Source organism: Protomyctophum parallelum, assembly GCF_964188405.1.
Source record: "Protomyctophum parallelum genome assembly, chromosome: 15".
In the NCBI taxonomy this organism is placed as follows: Eukaryota; Metazoa; Chordata; class Actinopteri; order Myctophiformes; family Myctophidae; genus Protomyctophum; species Protomyctophum parallelum.
Window position 1 is genome coordinate 3,757,269 of NC_139710.1, and position 17,788 is coordinate 3,775,056.

Genomic DNA, 17,788 nt, shown 5'->3' on the forward strand with positions numbered 1-17,788 from the left:
AGCGCGGCACTATGAGCTTGTGGATCTGCTATTTTTCAACAGCTAAAGTATAATTGATGCTTAAAACACCAAAAGGGGTCCAGAATGGGTTAAATGAGCATTTGTATAGCAACACAAATTGACATTAATATGACATTACCCGACGTCAAGTATTGAATTAAAGCTGCAATGAATACACAGGCCATTCAGAAAAAGTTACATCCAACCAACTATGTTCAGAGAAACAGCAGAGACAGTTTTTAAATGAGATGGACATGTATATGATAGAAAACATTAAAAGCATCGTAACACTGGTGAAATAGTGAATTTCATATTTAATGTAAACATACAGCAGGACTAGGTGAGGCAGGTCAGCAGGTTTACAGCGCTGTAGGGCTACGAACCCCATATCCAGGCAGAAGCTCGGACAGTACACTATACCAGCGCTTTCTTTTGCTTTGCAATACCATGTCTTTACTTGCATGTGAATTCAGAAATATAAGATAGCCGATCTACAATATATCCTAATAATTAACCCTATAACCTTAACCCAATTTGCTGTTGTACATACAGGTCATTACCGGCTTGGGTCATTACCGGCTTGGACTCAAGCCGGTGTCTCATCAGCTGTGGTCGGGTCGCCTGGAGGACGGTGTCCTGTTGAGAGACGCAGAAACATCACATGATTCAAGATTACAACATTTGGCCCAGGCCGTAGCGTAACGGTCTGGGCACCGGACTGGTAATCCAGTCGCAGTGTGCCGCGGGTTCGACTCCCGGACCCGACACGGCCTTTACTGCATGTCATCCCCCCATCTCTCTCCCGTTTCCTGTCAGCCTACTGTCTGTCCCTTCAAAAATCAATAAAAGGCGTAAGCCGCAAAAAAATATCTTAAAAAAAAAAAGATTACAACATTGACAGTCCAGGTTTGTGCATCAGCAGATGTTTTCTTTTATACTAATATTTTGTTTGTGGTTTCATTTTTCAAAAATAGCAGACCTACAAGCTCGTAGCGCGCCACTTGGTGGCGCGCTACGAGCTTGTAGGTCTGCTATTTTTCAATAGCCTGGGTAACCGGCCTGGGTACCAGATTCTAAAAATGTCTTTTACATCCCGACAGTTTTCTGAAAAAGCAATTTTTCTTCCATTTTTCAAAAATAGCAGACCTGCAAGCAAGCGCGACACTCAGTCTTTTACTGGGGACCCCCTGGGAATCCGCCAAGGGCCCCCGGGGGTCCACGGACCCTTTTTTGAGAAGCACTGGGATGCATTCTAAGCATTCATGCACAGTTATCTTTTAGAAATGTCATTTTCAATGTGAAAAGACTGTAGTTCACTGCTGTCTATATACTTCAAACCACTATAGCTGCGTTACCTACGTTTACTGGGGACCCCCTGGGAATCCCCCAAGGGCCCCCGGGGGTCCACAAACGCTTAATTGAGAAGCACTGGGGTGCATTCTAACCATTCATGCACAGTTATCTTTTAGAAATGTCATTTTCAATGTGAAAAGACTGTAGTTCACTCGGTGGCGCGCTTTGACCTTGTAGATCTTCTATTTTTCAATAGTAGCTGCGTTACCTACGTTTACTGGGGACCCCCTGGGAATCCGCCAAGGGCCTGGGGGGTCCACGAACGCTTAATTGAGAAGCACTGGGATGCATTCTAACCATTCATGCACAGTTATCTTTTATAAATGTCATTTTCAATGTGAAAAGACTGTAGTTCACTCGGTGGCGCGCGCTACGCGATTGTAGATCTGCTATTTTTCAATAGCCTGGGTACCGGCCTGGGTACCGCGCTTCCTACAACAAACCTTGAGTGTGTTTGTGTCTGTGGCTCCACCTGTCTGTGTAGGATGATGCCAGGAAGCTTCAGCACCTTGCAGACACCATGGAGGAAGGCACCATGCCAAAGGAAATGGCAGACATCATTATACGTTTGTGGAACGATGGTGGCATCCAGCAATGCTATGAACGAGCCGCAGAATACCAGCTCAATGACTCTGCCGGATAGTAAGTCAGCTCCTTTCTGCTACGGGAAACTTCATCATGGGTGTAAAATGTAGAAGAGTAGCTGTGGCTGACAATAAGTAGTTTAGTACCTCTCAAATACAAAGGGGCAGTCGATGAGTGAGTGGTACTGTATGTCTTTGGTTTCCCTTGTGGGAGATCAAGGTTCAAATCCGGGTGGTTTCCTAAGAACTAACGAGATGAGTAAATCTGTAAGATATGTTACCTTGTGTGAAAAGGACTTGTGTGATCAGAGAAGTTCATTGTTTGGCAGCTACCTGTGTGACTTGGCGAGACTGGTGGTGCCAGGCTACGTGCCTACGGAGCAGGATGTGTTGCGCTCAAGAGTAAAGACCACTGTGTCTGAAACTGAGGAGAATGGATGTATGTTTGTAGTGCGCCTGTATCTCTCAAGATCTTCACTGCAACTGCCTTTCCACCAGGCAGAGACACATACCCCTCTGAAATAAATGCTGAATAAACCGCTTTATTTAACGGAATGACAGGGGCAGCAGGGAATTCTCCTTTAACCCATTCTGACCTGAGATCAGATTCATGAGGTTTCCACTGGACACACACTGGTCTGATTAACCCATTCTGACCTGAGATCAGATTCTAAAAATGTCAGTTGCTCTTCGATTTTTCAAAAATAGCAGACCTACAAGCTCGTATCGCGCCACTCGGTGGCGCGCTATGAGCTTGTAGATCTGCTATTTTTAAATAGCTAAAGCATAACATGATGCTAACACCAAAATGGGTTCCCGTTCAGAATGGGTTAACCCATTCTGACCTGAGATCAGATTCATACGAGGTTTCCGCCGGACACACACTGGTCCTGATGAACCCATTCTGACCTGAGATCAGATTCTAGAAATGTCAGTTGCTCTTCGATTTTTCAAAAATAGCAGACCTACAAGCTCGTATCGCGCCACTCGGTGGCGCGCTATGAGCTTGTAGATCTGCTATTTTTCAATGTCTGTCTGTCTGTCTGTCTGTCTGTCTGTCTGTCTGTCTGTCTGTCTGTCTGTCTGTCTGTCTGTCTGTCTGTCTGTCTGTCTGTCTGTCTGTGTGCGTGCGTGCGTGCGTGCGTGTGTGTGAGACTGCACATGCTTGAAGCTAAAGGTGCCGTTTAACTGAGGGCTGATTATATCCCCCTTGATTTAATTTGGTTGGCTCTGTTTCAGGAATGATAACTTCCAATACAACAGATTTGTATTATTATTAATTTATTTTTACAGTTGTAGAGCATTGCATAGATCAGGGTTAATCAAAGTGGGTGCCGTGACACAAGTCCAGGGGTGCCTCAGAATACTTTGATTATTTGGAATGTATCAATATCACTTGAGTAAAGTTTAATACTTAGTGAAACAGACCTGAATTGCACTGTACCACCAATTGGTGAATGTTCCCCCCTCATCAGATTGACATATTTACGTAGCGTAATATGACATACGGTTATACACTAGAGTTATTCAGGGGTGCCCTGAGACAACAGAGTCAGAGAACCACTGGCATCCATAGATGCTGTTGTTGTTTGTCTGAATTCCGTTCTTGACGCATTAAGGAAGTGCGGTTCTGCGTTAAATGCAGTGTTATGTACTGTAGGCACAGAACGAGTGTTGTGTTGTGTTGTGTTCCACCTGCGTAAAACAAATGCTATTTGGGGCTTCAGATTTAGCTGTGAACGGCAGGTCTATACAACACCTGCTGCAAATGTGAAGCTTAAATCATTGTTAAATGAATGTGCAGTAAAGTTATTTTTCAGGCACCACTCTGCTCATTTGGAGTCAGTTACTAGTTACAGTATGTAAAATAGTCTCTCTCTCGTAGGTCAAGGGAACCACAAGGAGGACAGCCCGTTCCTGAACAGTACAGATGCTGCCAAGAACAATGACTTCTATGACAGGAACTTGGCTTTGTTTGAGGTTTGTTGAAGTACAACAGCATCTCAAATATGCAATTTGTCGGTGTCAGTCTAGTTGAGATTAACAAAACATGTTGCGTAACAGAACATATGAAAAGTAGAAATTCTTCTAAAGCAAATTCTGAATTGTGATGCAGTTTCACAATGATGTAGACATAGCAACTATAGTGTATATAGTTGTATACGCATAGTTTCATTAATTTATATAGATATTCAACTGTACTTGTTTTTAGCTTTATTTCGTATGATTCATGGTGACTATTTTTATGTACTATATATTTGTTTTCTGTTCTTACTTACTGTAAATTGCTCTGGATTAACCCATTCTGAACGGGAACCCCTTTTGGTGTTAGCATCATGTCATGCTTTAGCTATTGAAAAATAGCAGATCTACAAGCTCATAGCGCGCCACCGAGTGGCGCGCTACGAGCTTGTAGGTCTGCTATTTTTTTGAAAAATCGAAGAACGACTGACATTTTTTTTAATCTGATCTCAGGTCAGAATGGGTTAACCCATTCTGACCTGAGATCAGATTCTAAAAAATGTCAGTCGTTCTTCGATTTTTCAAAAGTGGCAGACCTACAAGCTCGTATCGCGCCACTCGGTGGCGCGATACGAGCTTGTAGATCTGCTATTTTTCAATAGATAAAGCATAACATGATGCTAACACCAAAATGGGTGCCCGGTCAGAATGGGTTAACTTAACACTCAGGAATTGACAGGTATTTTATCGGTCCTCCTCAGTGGACAGAAGCCACCCCATCTTAGCCAGCTCAGTGGTACTTACCACTGGCACATTCCTGTCTGGCTCCCTATTCATGGGTCAAACCACATCGCCGGGGGGGAGAATTGGAGACCCCCCATCGGGCGCCGGGCTATCCCACACGCTGCGGGAGAAGTTGGCGCTGAAGGTGGGCAGGCTACGGACCGGTACACCCCCAAGGATTGTGAAGGACTCTGTAGACTTCTCCCTGGCCCAGGTTCAAGCCCCTGACAAGCAGCCCACCCCGTTCAGCTTCATGAACTCTCACACACGCTGCAAGGTGAGATAATGCAAAACACTGCCTCTGAAGTTGACTCTAGAAGAACTCAAACCCCTCTGAAATGAACCATACTCAGTCTCTCAGACGTTCTCTGGAAGTGGTCGGAGTATGGTCTGAAAACACCCCAAATGATTCCTCAAAACAGTAATGACCAATTTAGGAGAAAACATGTTATAAGCGGTTTCCAGTCTGTAAAAATATTGCATTGTAAAGCAATGACTTAACGGACCACTACACCACTTTTAAACCTATCTTCATATAACGGGTCCTCACTAATAATCATGATAAAATGGCACAATTTTTTCCTACTCAGTCTGTGTCTCATAGGAGGGCTGTGGGCAGTTCAGAAACCCGCCCACCAGTGACATCATCGTTAGGCAGAATTTTTTTAACCCATTCTGACATGAGATCAGATTCTAAAAATGTCTATTACATCCTGACAGTTTCATTATTAACCCATGCTGACCTGAGATCAGATTCTAAGAGTGTCTTCGATTTAAAAAAAAATAGCAGACCTACAAGCTCGTATCGCGCCACTCGGTGGCGCGATATGAGCTTGTAGATCTGCTATTTTTAAATAGCTAAAGCATAACATGATGCTAATACCAAAATGGGTTCCCGTTCAGAATGGGTTAACCCATTCTGACCTGAGATCATATTCTAAAAATGTCTATTACATCCTGACAGTTTCATTATTAAGCCAACTTCACAAATGTTGTTTTATTTTTTAAATCTTAATTACAAATTATTTTTTATCAATGTAATATATTTAGCCCTTATATTGGCTAAAAACGTGCACATCTCATGTTAGTTGAAAGGTCATTATGGCAGTGTCAGATGCCCACATTAGCGTAATTAACATGTGGTCACAGGCAGCACATTGTGAGCTTGTAGAGCTGCTATTTCTGACGTGCGACAAGTAGTACAATAAAACAAATTAAGGCTTAAGCCTTAAAATGTCCATAGGCTATATGTGTCCAAATTATATAATCTAATTAATCATAATTGATCATTCACAATTGCCTCACTTGAAACCGTTTTGAAATTGTTCTTCCACAATGTGTTTCCAGGAATTTAGAAAATAAATATTTTCCAGTTGGTTTCTATGACTATTGATGATTTATGTTTACTTTAGCTATTGTAGTTCCGTAAATGCAGCTGAAGGTAATAACATTAATTGTGGGTGTCCATCCATCCATCTTCAACCGCTTATCCGTAGTCGGGTCACGGAGGCAACAGCTCCACCAGAGTGCTCCAGACTTCCCTCTCCAGAGCAACATTAGTGACTTGCTCCTGGGGGATCCCGAGACGTTCCAAGACCAGTTGGTCAATGCATTTCCTCCAACTGCGCCTTGGTCTGCCCCGGGGTCTCCTCCCAGTAGGACATGCGTCGAGGACCTCCCTAAGGAGACGCCCGAGAGGCATCCTAACCAGATGCCCGAACCACCTAAACTGGCTCCTTTCCAGGCGAAGGAGCAGCGGTTCTACTCCAAGTCTCTCTCGTGTAACTGAACTTCTCGCGCGCCACACGTCGAAGAAAACTCATTTTGGCCGCTTGTATTCGCTACCTTATTCTTTCGGTCATGACCCACACTTCATGACCATAGGTGAGAGTAGGAACAAAGATTGCTCGGTAGACAGAGAGCTTTGCCTTCTGGCTCAACTCTCTTTTCGTCACAACAGTGCGGTACAGCCGATTCTCCGGCTGATCTCCTTCTCCGTCCTCCCCTCACTCGTGAACAAGACCCCGAGATACTTGAACTACTTCACCTGGGATAAAGCCTCATTCCCTACCCGGACTGCACAATCCACCGGTTTCCTGCTGAGAACCATGGCCTCAGATTTGGAGACGCTGATCCTCATCCCAGCCACCGTACATTCTGCTGCGAACCGGTCCAGTGAGAGCTGAAGGTCTTCGACCGATGATGTCATCAGGACCACATCATATGCAAAAAGCAGATTGTGGGTGTGTTTCATTCAAGTGTTGAAGCATGAAGTTACCTTTATCCGTCCATGTTGACACAGTAAAGGCTGCAGCATACTCAAAACAAAAAGAAATGTGTTCCTTTAGCGTCTGCAAGACCTACCAATGCCAAACGAAGACAAAATCATTCTATACTTCCAGCTCTAAGTTCTGAACACTCCGTAATCTACCTAGCTTCACTCCCTCCTCGTTCAAGCCACAAGAAGTTTTACCACCAGGATCTCCTTCCAATGCACGAGGCAAATTTCATGGAGGTTTTGCGATTTCTTGAGACAGGTTGTGTTTATAATCTCTTGACACCTAAATAAAACTCCCACAAGTTAATTAATATTAGCTTCTGTAGTGTTTTATGGGGATGTTCTTACTGTGAAAAGGGTCTGTACATACAGTAACGGCAGCAGTACAGTGGTAAACAGTGTATCATTATTGTTATATTAAATATTTTAGTTCAACAAGGGTACATCGTGACCTTATTCATCTGCACAGGTACGGAAAACCTTCTTCAAACTGGCCTACTGTGACTTCTGCCACAAGTTCCTGTTTAACGGCTTCAGATGTCAGACATGTGGCTACAAGTTTCACCAGCACTGCAGCAGCAAGGTGCCCACTGTCTGCGTAGACATGGACACCATATCAAAATATAAAACGTGAGTTTGAAGTTTAATACACTCTAATGCTAATCAAATGAATCATGTTTGCATATATATATACAGTGTTCTCTGCATTTAATCCATCAGAAGAACCAGGAGGCAGCGCCTTGGGGAGCAGTTAGGGGTTAAGGCCACTTTTACACAACGGTCTCCATAGAAAACGGCTGTTGAAAGTGTATTCAGTATTTACACCAGATGCAGCCTGGCCTAGCCTGTATGATTTCTGGTCTAGAGGGGCCGGTTCTGGCACAAAAATGCGCCTCCACCTACCCGGTAGAAAACAGTGGAGAACACTGACTGACTTCACCAAATTTGGACCGAAACACCTCTGCCCTGTTATTGGTTAACGAAATACAAGGAGCTGGGCTTCCTGTATGCCAGAATTTCCAAAGCGTTTACCCAGTTTTTCCCATTTTTGAGCTAAATGCGAACGAAAATAAAAGCCTGACCAGACAATGATTAAAAGCGCTGCAGTGTGCATGCCCGGTCGCTATGTAAAGGGGGCCTAAGTGTCTTGCTCAGGGACGCTTCGACACATAGAACAGTGACGTTCTGATTCCCAGGCGACCTCTCTACTCACTCGGCTACATCCGCCCCATTTGTAGCCATAGTAGTGACAGCTGAACCACCGTACTTGGTCCAGTGATATTAACGTTAACATCATCCTGTTGGATTTATCCAACGTATGTATAATCAAATATCAAATGTTGCTGGCCCCCGCAAAGTCACAAGGAAACACATCTTTGTATTTCTGATCCCAGTTAAGTTTCCCTTTAGCTTTTAATCAAATACTTTCCTCAAACTGTAGCTGATGAAGAGACAACTAGGAAACCCCAAAATGGCAAATGGTGTATTTATATAGCACCTTTTATATATCGTACTGGGGGTATAGAGTTAGGGTTTTTCTTTTTCAAAGATACTTTGATACAAAGCCACAAGGAGCTGGTTATTGAACTGGAAACTACTTTGCCTACTTTACATCTTGAGCCAGTGCCACCACCACAAGACTTTCCTGTGGTTCTCTGTCCTATTGATGACCTCAGTCTTGCCAAAATATGGAGCAACGGTGAATCTGAGATTGTAAATTCACAGAATGTAGAAAAATCCACACAAAAAATATATTAACAAAATATGAAACATATTTGGGTATTGAATTCCAGGCACAATACATTTGGCGCTGATCTGTGTATTTGTTTGCGAGATGAGACGTGGGTAGATTGATGGACATAATTACCCATGGACACACAAACATTTGGGAGACATGCATAAAAAACACTGTTCTCGATGTCTGACCCCTTGGTTGCCCATGCTGTAAAAATGCCCATCCCTAAAAATCGTAGATCACAATTTCAGTGTATCAGAAAAAGTCTTAACCCATTCTGACCGGGCACCCATTTTGGTGTCGGCATCATGTTATGCTTTAGCTATTTAAAAATAGCAGATCTACAAGCTCATATCGCGCCACCGAGTGGCGCGATACGAGCTTGTAGGTCTGCTATTTTTGAAAAATCGAAGAGCGACTGACATTTCTAGAATCTGATCTCAGGTCAGAATGGTTAAGTGACTGGTATAGCAGACAAAATCAGTCTAAAAAAAAGAATCGTTGCATTGGTCCACTTCCCATCGTCATTTGACCCTCGTCTTATCAGGTCTGTCATGCCATGTAATTGTGTCACATTGTCCCCTTTCCCTTCTCATATGTGTGTCGTATGTGTGTTGTGATCAGGGTGGCCCTCGCCTGTCAAGATGAATACCCCCAGATATCCGTTCTATTGCCAGATAATTCCGTGCTATCGCAGAGTGACATAGCCTTAACCCCAGATCCTGCTGGGTAAGCTCCTTGTTCAACACTGAACTACGTGATTCACATTCTATAAAACAAGCAACACAGTCCTAGTCTCTTTTGAGGTTGACTTTGAAATGCACCAATTATATTAAATCAAGCTTCACACAGGGGGAATGAGTAAAGAACATTATTTATTTTATTGGTCTCCCCTCCCCAAATTCCCAAATTTGTGAAATCAACCAGTGTATGTTCATGGTTGGTTGGATTAAAAAACCTGGCCCTCTTGGTAAGATACATGATAGGATACACAGAAAAACATGATAGGATACCCAGAAAAACACTTTGATCTAATCCGGTCTTGTGTACCCTCAGGATGGGACTCCTGTCCCCAACCTCAGCCTTCCATTTCCCCATGCCAGGCGGAGAGTGCCAGTCCCTACAGAGGCATCGCTCCACCTCCACGCCTAATGTTCATATGATCAGCACTGTGGGCTCTGCTGGTGTTAGCATCATAGAGGTCTGTTGGTAAAACATAACGTGACTGCACTTTATCAACATTACTCTTAAATGTACAGTGAAACTTATCATATATTTCTCTGCGTTTCAATTCTACCCCCAGGAAGCACTAAAACTCAACAATACAATGGGTATGAAATAATTTAACTAAATCCTACAATGCATCCTTCTCTCATAGTGCTCTTCTTGAAATGCTTGTAATACACACACATTCTTTTCTCATTTTGTTCCACTACCTTTTATTCCCACAGGTCCAGAGCCCTCACCGAAACCCTCCACCAGCCCTCCATCCTCCCTAGGCTCCCCAGGCAGGAGGCCACCTAAATCGCCCTCAGAACACAAGGAACGGAAATCCTCCTCATCTGACGACAAAAAGAAGGTGGTACGTCGTAGGACAAGCTTGCCATTACTAATCTTTTCATGGCACTGACCAAAATACATATTATGTTAAAAATGCATTACAAAGATAAAAAAAAAAAAACGAATTATAGTCAATTAAAGAAAAATAAAAGACTGAGGCTGGGGCCAATATGAAGGGCCTCTCGCCTTGTCCAAACAGGTGAGGGTGATGATCAACATAGGTGTGTGTCTGCATTACAGCACCGCGGTGGTTACAGAGACTCAAGCTACTACTGGGAGGTCCACTCGCGGGAGGTCACCATTCAGAAGAGGATAGGCGCTGGCTCCTTTGGAACCGTCTTCAAAGGCAAGTGGCATGGAGACGTCGCCATCAAGATCCTCAAGGTGACTGACCCCACACCCGAGCAGCTGCAAGCCTTCAAAAATGAAATGCAGGTCTTACGGTGAGTTGCTCCTGCCTTCAATGGTTTCCCCCGCCATCTTAACCCATTTAGACCGTACGACGTGTGGGAACGTCATAACTAAACCAACCCGACGGGTTGGTATAGGACATGTACACACGTCCTAGCGCATTTTCATTGTTATCAAACGAGAGAAAAATATTCTCTCTCCTGCATGCACGTTGTCGTTCACTTCCCTGTTTACCGTTCACAAAGAAAGGCTCGGTGCGCGTAATCTAAGGAGCTCTCCGTGGTTTTGACCAGATGGATATACTGAGCTCTTCATTTCTGACTTCGACATGCCTCTCTGGCTATCCAGGGTTTGATGAGGTCAGCGTCGTGATTTTCATATATGGAGATCCATGTGTTGTACCAACTTGGTTCATTTGCAAGTGTGACATATATTATTAATTATGTATTGGCCATATATGGAGCGTGTCACAAGGCTGACGGGAGATGCAGGTTTTCATAGTAAACTGCCACCTACAGTCGCAATCAAACTCCGCCTGCATCATCTGATTCTGTATTGTTAATACAGCAGGCATGCAAATGTGCTGCTTTTCTATGGAAACTTGGTGTTTTGTCCCCAAGTATTTTCAGCAATGGGATCCCGGATTATTATTTTCAATGTTAACTAACATTGCAAATAAACCTCTCTCCACGAACCCAACTCAAACCACTCTCAACCCTCCGCCACAGGAAAACGCGCCATGTCAACATTCTGCTGTTCATGGGCTTCATGACAAAGCCCAACTTTGCCATCATCACCCAGTGGTGCGAGGGCAGTAGCCTGTACCGCCATCTGCACGTCAGCGAGACCAAGTTTGAAACCATGCGCCGTATTGACGTGGCCCGCCAGACATCACAAGGCATGGAGTAAGTCCTACACTTTAGATGCTGTTTCAGTTCACAAGAATGCTAAACATGCACATTGAAGCTTACTGTATGTAAAGTACAAAGACAAAGTGCAGCAACTGCGTTTTTGGACACACTGACTTATTTGTGTATCCCAAAGGTCAATTTAGCCTTTGTGATTTTGGTGGATAAACGGTTACCTCAAGAACAGATGTGCAGTTAGTGTAATATCACTTATATGCCGATATCTCATTTGGCTGACAAGTTGAAATTCTTTTACACCCATTATGTCAGCTTTACTGCACTTTGTAATGTAGGGCATACATTTTAATTGTCACTTTGGTAAATCTGAGATGCTTACTGTTTCAGTTCACGTTCAAATACAGAAATTAGTAATACTCTCAGACCTATCTTAATGCCGGTACCAATTCCAGCTAGTCACGTACGCAAATGCAAGTGATATAACAAGATTTAAGACTAAAAGCATTTCACTTTGAACTTCATAATTTTGTTCATCTAATTTGTTGCTGTGGCCTCATTTGTTTCCCTTACAGTTATCTTCATGCCAAGAACATAATTCATCGAGATCTGAAATCGAACAGTATCCTTTTTTCCAGAATTTATTTAACATTGACATAAATAAGTTAGTTGATAAATCAGTCAGTTAGTTAGTTAAGTACAGTAACTACATTTTGGAGACGTTGGGTTACTTTCTGTCTCACATGTCAAATCAGCCATCATGAGTTTGGGGGCCAGTTATAACAATACAGACAATTTCAATATTTTGATTCATTGTGTAAGTTACTGCACAGGGTTTGTAACCACAAATTTTATTTTTTTGCAGTTCCCTTATCGTTGTTATATAATAAAATCCTCTAGTCTGTTAGAGTGGTGCCGTCATATATACCGATATATACAGTATTTGACATGTGCATTAGCCTCCTGTAACAATGCTTTTAGTTGTCATTAACCCATTCTGAACGGGCACCCATTTTGGTGTCAGCATCATGTCATGCTTTAGCTATTGAAAAAATAGCAGATCTACAAGCTCATAGCGCGCCACCGAGTGGCGCGCTACGAGCTTGTAGGTCTGCTATTTTTGAAAAATCGAAGATCGACTGACATTTTCATAGAATCTGATCTCAGGTCAGAATGGGTTAATCAGACCAGTGTGTGTCCATGTGGAAACCTCGTATGAATCTGATCTCGGGTCAGAATGGGTTAACCTTTTTTTTTGGAGATTTCTATAGAATACTTTTCCTTAGCACTGCTGCTAGACATCTTTCTCCATGAGGGCTGGACGGTGAAGATAGGTGACTTTGGTTTGGCCACTGTCAAATCTCGATGGAGTGGTTCACAGCAAGTCGAACAGCCAAGTGGATCTATTCTCTGGATGGTGAGAGTTTTAACATTTCTATGCCAATGTGACAGGTGTTGACAGGACATGTTCTTCTTGCCCGCAAAGTAAATCGTCCATTATAAAATGATAGGTAAAATTTGAATTACCGGTCAATTTAACACTTACTTTCTACTCGTGAATTCTGTGGCTGCGCAAAAAGACTATTTATGCAAAAATATATACAGTATGAATATGACTATGGGTTCACCGTTCACACTTGCCATTTCATATTTTTAAGTGTAGCAACCGTGAAAACGGCACATTATAGATAAACGGTGCTCTTATTTTACATGCCACAGACCAGACGACACTTACTTTCTCATCATTTGACAAAGCGCTGTTATTAAGTCCACCAACTGGAATTCAAGGGTTTACGTTCGTTTTAACTTGACACATGCTAACCTAGAGTTATAATATGTTGCATGCTAAGTTTGACCGTTACCAGTAGGTATTGGCATTGCTGTTTTGAATCTGACATAAAAGAAATGCTTGCTGCATTCTTGCATTTTCACATGTTGGTTAAGAACTAGTAGGGAACCGCAGCACATGCATTAAATATCTGCGGGTGTTTTTTTTTTTTAATATCGCGGGTGGGATGTAGCCATGCTCATCTCACACACACGTCCACCCATAGAGTGAAATTGTCACAAAGTTTTATCTACTGGGAAAGAATGCTTGAATGAGTTTTGTGAGTGTGTGTGTGTGCGCGGGCGGGCGGGACCAAGCGATCTGGCCACGTTCTGGTGTTTAGACTGATATATCGTGTTGTGCTTATAGCGAACTAAAGATGGTTGGGGTCCCCACTCAATTGTGCACGTGCCCGGTGGGACAACTCGAAAGCAAACTCCAGCTGCCTGAAAGTTTTATTTACATGCCACGGGCAGTCGGGCAACCGCTTGGGGTCGATGCCTGTCAATGTAAAATATATTGACCAGCTGTTGGGGAAATGCCTTTTAGTTTAGGTCTGCTACAGGTCTGCTCAAGAGGTACAAAAAAGCGTAAAAAAAAAAAAAGCTAAACCGAATCCAGGTCTGGTGAGTCCTGCATGAAATGAGCATGCACGCGACAATTTCACGGGACAGTAGCCATGTAAATACCCTTGCGTTGTTGCCACTCGACTGCTCCGTGCGTACAGAAAAAACCTGCAGGTCTCATTGAAAAAGAACTATAGGCGTTAAATTGCTTCCCGTTTGGAAGGGCCTTTAGACCCTCTATAGTTAGTAAAACGGACCTGAGTTGCACTGTACTAGATGTGCTCTTTTTTTTTTAGATCTACCACAAATCTCTGCCTCTATTCACCGAAAATAGCTGCTCTACAAGCTCACAACACGTCACCATGCGAAGAATTCAAGTCCGGTTCAAGTCATTTTTACGAATGGCTAGATGTAATGTAAAAGTCTTTCAACTGATATGGTGGTATTTGTGCATTTCAGGCCCCCGAGGTGATCCGGATGCAGGATACTAACCCTTACACCTTTCAGTCCGACGTGTATGGCTATGGAGTAGTGCTGTTTGAGCTGATGTCTGGGACCCTGCCTTACTCCAGCATCAACAACAGAGACCAGGTCAGAAGGTTTATCAAGGTTGCATAACAAACATTCCAAAGGAGCCTTTATCGTGTATGCTAATGAAGGGGGGGGGGGGGGGGTTATAGTCGGCCGGTTCACTGTGTGTCATTCCCTCTGTCAACCTTTCCGGTCTCACTGTCACTATGGAAATAAAGCAGAGGGTTGATGCAGGGTTCTGATGTCACCTGAATCTGCGCGTACAACACATACATCATCCTCCTGGCTTGATGTTATGCTGCTGTGTCTCGCACACATTATGCACTGTAACGAGCCTCCCCTGTTGGCATGTCGGCAGACAAGCGTTACATTTTTTTTTTAATTAATACCTTTTCATTAAATAATTAAATAATGAAAAGGTTAATTAAAAAAAAACATAGGGCATGCCGCATGTCTGATTAAAAACCAGAAAAATAAATAAAACAACATTGTCTGGGTTGCACACAAAAGTCAGTAGTTAAAATGACAACGGAAGTTTTTTTATCACCATCTCAGAAGAGAGTAGCTAAGAAGGAGTTGGAATGGAATGATTGTCATTGGCACTACTCATAGAAATGTAGCAACTGTATCCTCTCTTGCATGCGTGTATATTGACACACGTTTCATTTCAGATCATCTTCATGGTCGGCAGGGGCTACTTGTCTCCAGATCTCAGTAAGCTGTATAGTACCTCGCCCAAATCCATGAAAAGGCTCATTGTCGACTGCCTGAAGTTCAAGCGTGACGAGAGACCCCTCTTTCCTCAGGTGAGGGCAGCATAAATGCAGAAAAGGCATACCCCCACAGCGAACGTGGTTTACATGTCATGTGTTGCAGTCAACATACTCTACATAGAATGGATTGCTGCTTTAAGAAATATGTCCTTTAAACTCATCTCCTCTAAAAGTGTCCCTTTAAAGCCATCTCTAAATATATGTTGTCCATTATTATGTGAATTAACTACACTTATAAATAGCAAATTAAAGATTGTAGCCTTCACCTAGTCCCAATTCTCAGTACATTGGTGTATTTGTAGAAATAGGTTATGAAATAAGTCATTCCTAAACAAAGTGCTGCAGGAAGCAAATCCCTCATGTCGAGTAAATCACGGAGCCTATCAAATGTTTTTGTCTCGATCATTCTCTCTCTATAGATCTTGGTAGCCATTGAACAGGTCCAGGACCTGTTGCCAAAAATCGAACGGAGTGCCTCAGAGCCCTCCCTGCACCGGGCCGTCCACGCAGAGGACCTCAACCCTCTCCTGTTTCACACCACCCGAATCATGCCCCTCTGAGCTCCAGCCCCCTCCACCAGCAACCATGCATGTACCACCACGTCGATGCCCCTCTGAGCTCCCCTCGCCGCCACCGCCACCGCCACCACCACCACCACCACCACCACCACCAGGCTGATAGCCCTCCGTGCTCCCCTCACCGCCCGCATGCCCAGCGCTGCAGTACAGTATGTCCCCCCGGCACACAGACAGAGAGCAACGGGACTGTCCTAGCAGTCTAGCTGACGTGCTCATTCCCAAACCCACCACTTCTGCAGACAAAGCCCTTGTTGGGTTTGCTGGGAGCACTCCAGCAGAAAAGACTGCTGTAGTCTTGATGGAGCACAAGTCTTAACAAGGTATTTTAGTATTGCATCAGTCTTGATTTATTTTTGAGGGGCACCGGCCCCTCCTATGTCCAGCTTTGAGGGTTTGTGTTAACGCAAACGTTGAAGACAAAAGTGTGTAAACACAAATTGTGCAATTGGGCAACAAGGTGAAACTATTAATGCCCCTGTAATGAGTGTATACAGTGTATATGCATGTCACTATCCGCATATTTGTCCACCAGAGGGTGCTGGAAATGCCAAAACAATCTTGGTCTGAAAAGCCATGTGGCTCAACTTCACAGTCAACACAGTACACCCCTAGGTTGCCTTGTTTAAAGACATGCATGTCCAGTTATTTCCACACTTCTTATAGTTATAAGACTTCTTGAATTGAGCGAGACAACCTCTAGACAAGTGGATAGACACTGCCCTTATATCATAATCAGATATTATTAAACTACAGAAATAAGTGAAACTTACATTGGAATATTTGAAACGAGTGAAACCTAGACATTCATATTTTGGATAGTTGCAGTGGCTCATCGCCGACCTTGATCTTTGACAACCAAATGTCAGATACTGTCTTAGAGATATGAAGATCTGTGGCGTGATTCAAATTGATTATGTTGAAATGTATTGCGTCATTGTGGACAAAATGACATGCATACATGGATTACACGGCCTCATTACAATAATTAAAAATTTGCTTCGCGGTTCAAATTAAATTGTCTCACCTCATCGGCAGATTATGCTTTCTGCTTGTTCAAGACTGAAGCAAAACTGTATCACTCGTGGACATATATTCTTGCTCCACTGCGGTAGTTTGAGTGCATAATTGGCATAGATATTGTGCAGAACCTTATTGTGCTCACTCTCTGGAGCTTTGGACTCATCGACCACAGCATCCTTCATCCTTCCAGCTGGCAGCCATTCTGCGTTCGTTCTGCTCGTGCTCAGAGGTGCCCCACATTCCAACAGATACCTGGCAATGGATTCCTCAAGGCTTCTTTCCACAGGTTTACTCTTTATAGAATGTTACCGCGAGCTTCAAGATTGACAAATGCTGACAAGAGACTTTTGCTCGCTTTCTCTCTCTCTCTCTCTTTTTTAAGTTATTTGGTAAACTGTAGTAAGATGCAGTCTTTGAATCAAAACATTTAGTTGTACTGCTGCTATACAACAGTGAGTTATTTTACTTTTTCTTTTTATATGCCTCGGACACCTGCACAATGGAACTTCAGTGCAGTCAATGTCATCCATAGAACTTTTCTCACCCCCCCCCCCCCCCCCCCCCCCCTCCCCCTCCCCAAATTAATTACAGGTCGTCTCATGAAAGTCTGGCCCCTAAGTCTTAATAGAATATTCTCAGTGCTCACACACACACACACACACACACACACTTTTCTTCTACACATGCTTAGCCTCCCCACTCCCCCTTATTCCGAGAAGAAGATTGATTCTGACATCTGTCTGGTGTTTTTCATCAATGCCATGCTTCACATTCAGTTACATTAACAATCATACCTGGGAGCTGCCCATCACAGTCACAGTTTTCACCTGCTGGGCCACTGAGTAGCTCCACAGCAGTAGTTGGGAGATGTAGTGCCTTGCCCAACGGCGCTTCAACATTAGGTTGTTAAGGGAGGTGTGTTTCCTATCGCCTACCAATCCAGGTTATCCCACGGCAGTTCTG

General features: G+C 43.5%; 1 protein-coding gene across 2 annotated transcripts; it reads left to right on the forward strand.

The window, feature by feature from the left end:
• Window positions 1–1,908: 1,908 nt before the first annotated feature.
• araf (A-Raf proto-oncogene, serine/threonine kinase) lies at window positions 1,909–16,700 on the forward strand. 2 transcript variants are annotated; one of them, XM_083783734.1, is made up of 15 exons: window positions 1,909–1,995; window positions 3,823–3,917; window positions 4,661–4,959; window positions 7,430–7,590; window positions 9,320–9,424; window positions 9,752–9,896; window positions 9,999–10,026; window positions 10,147–10,277; window positions 10,496–10,698; window positions 11,395–11,571; window positions 12,105–12,151; window positions 12,828–12,946; window positions 14,383–14,514; window positions 15,126–15,260; window positions 15,647–16,700. In XM_083783734.1, exons 3-15 carry the CDS (start codon window positions 4,735–4,737, stop codon window positions 15,785–15,787), a joined length of 1,749 nt encoding a protein of 582 aa, XP_083639860.1. In that variant the 5' UTR covers window positions 1,909–1,995; window positions 3,823–3,917; window positions 4,661–4,734; the 3' UTR covers window positions 15,788–16,700. The 2 variants fall into 2 exon arrangements, with proteins under 2 accessions (XP_083639860.1, XP_083639861.1); XM_083783735.1 differs by having other exon boundaries at window positions 10,147–10,274.
• Window positions 16,701–17,788: the final 1,088 nt, after the last annotated feature.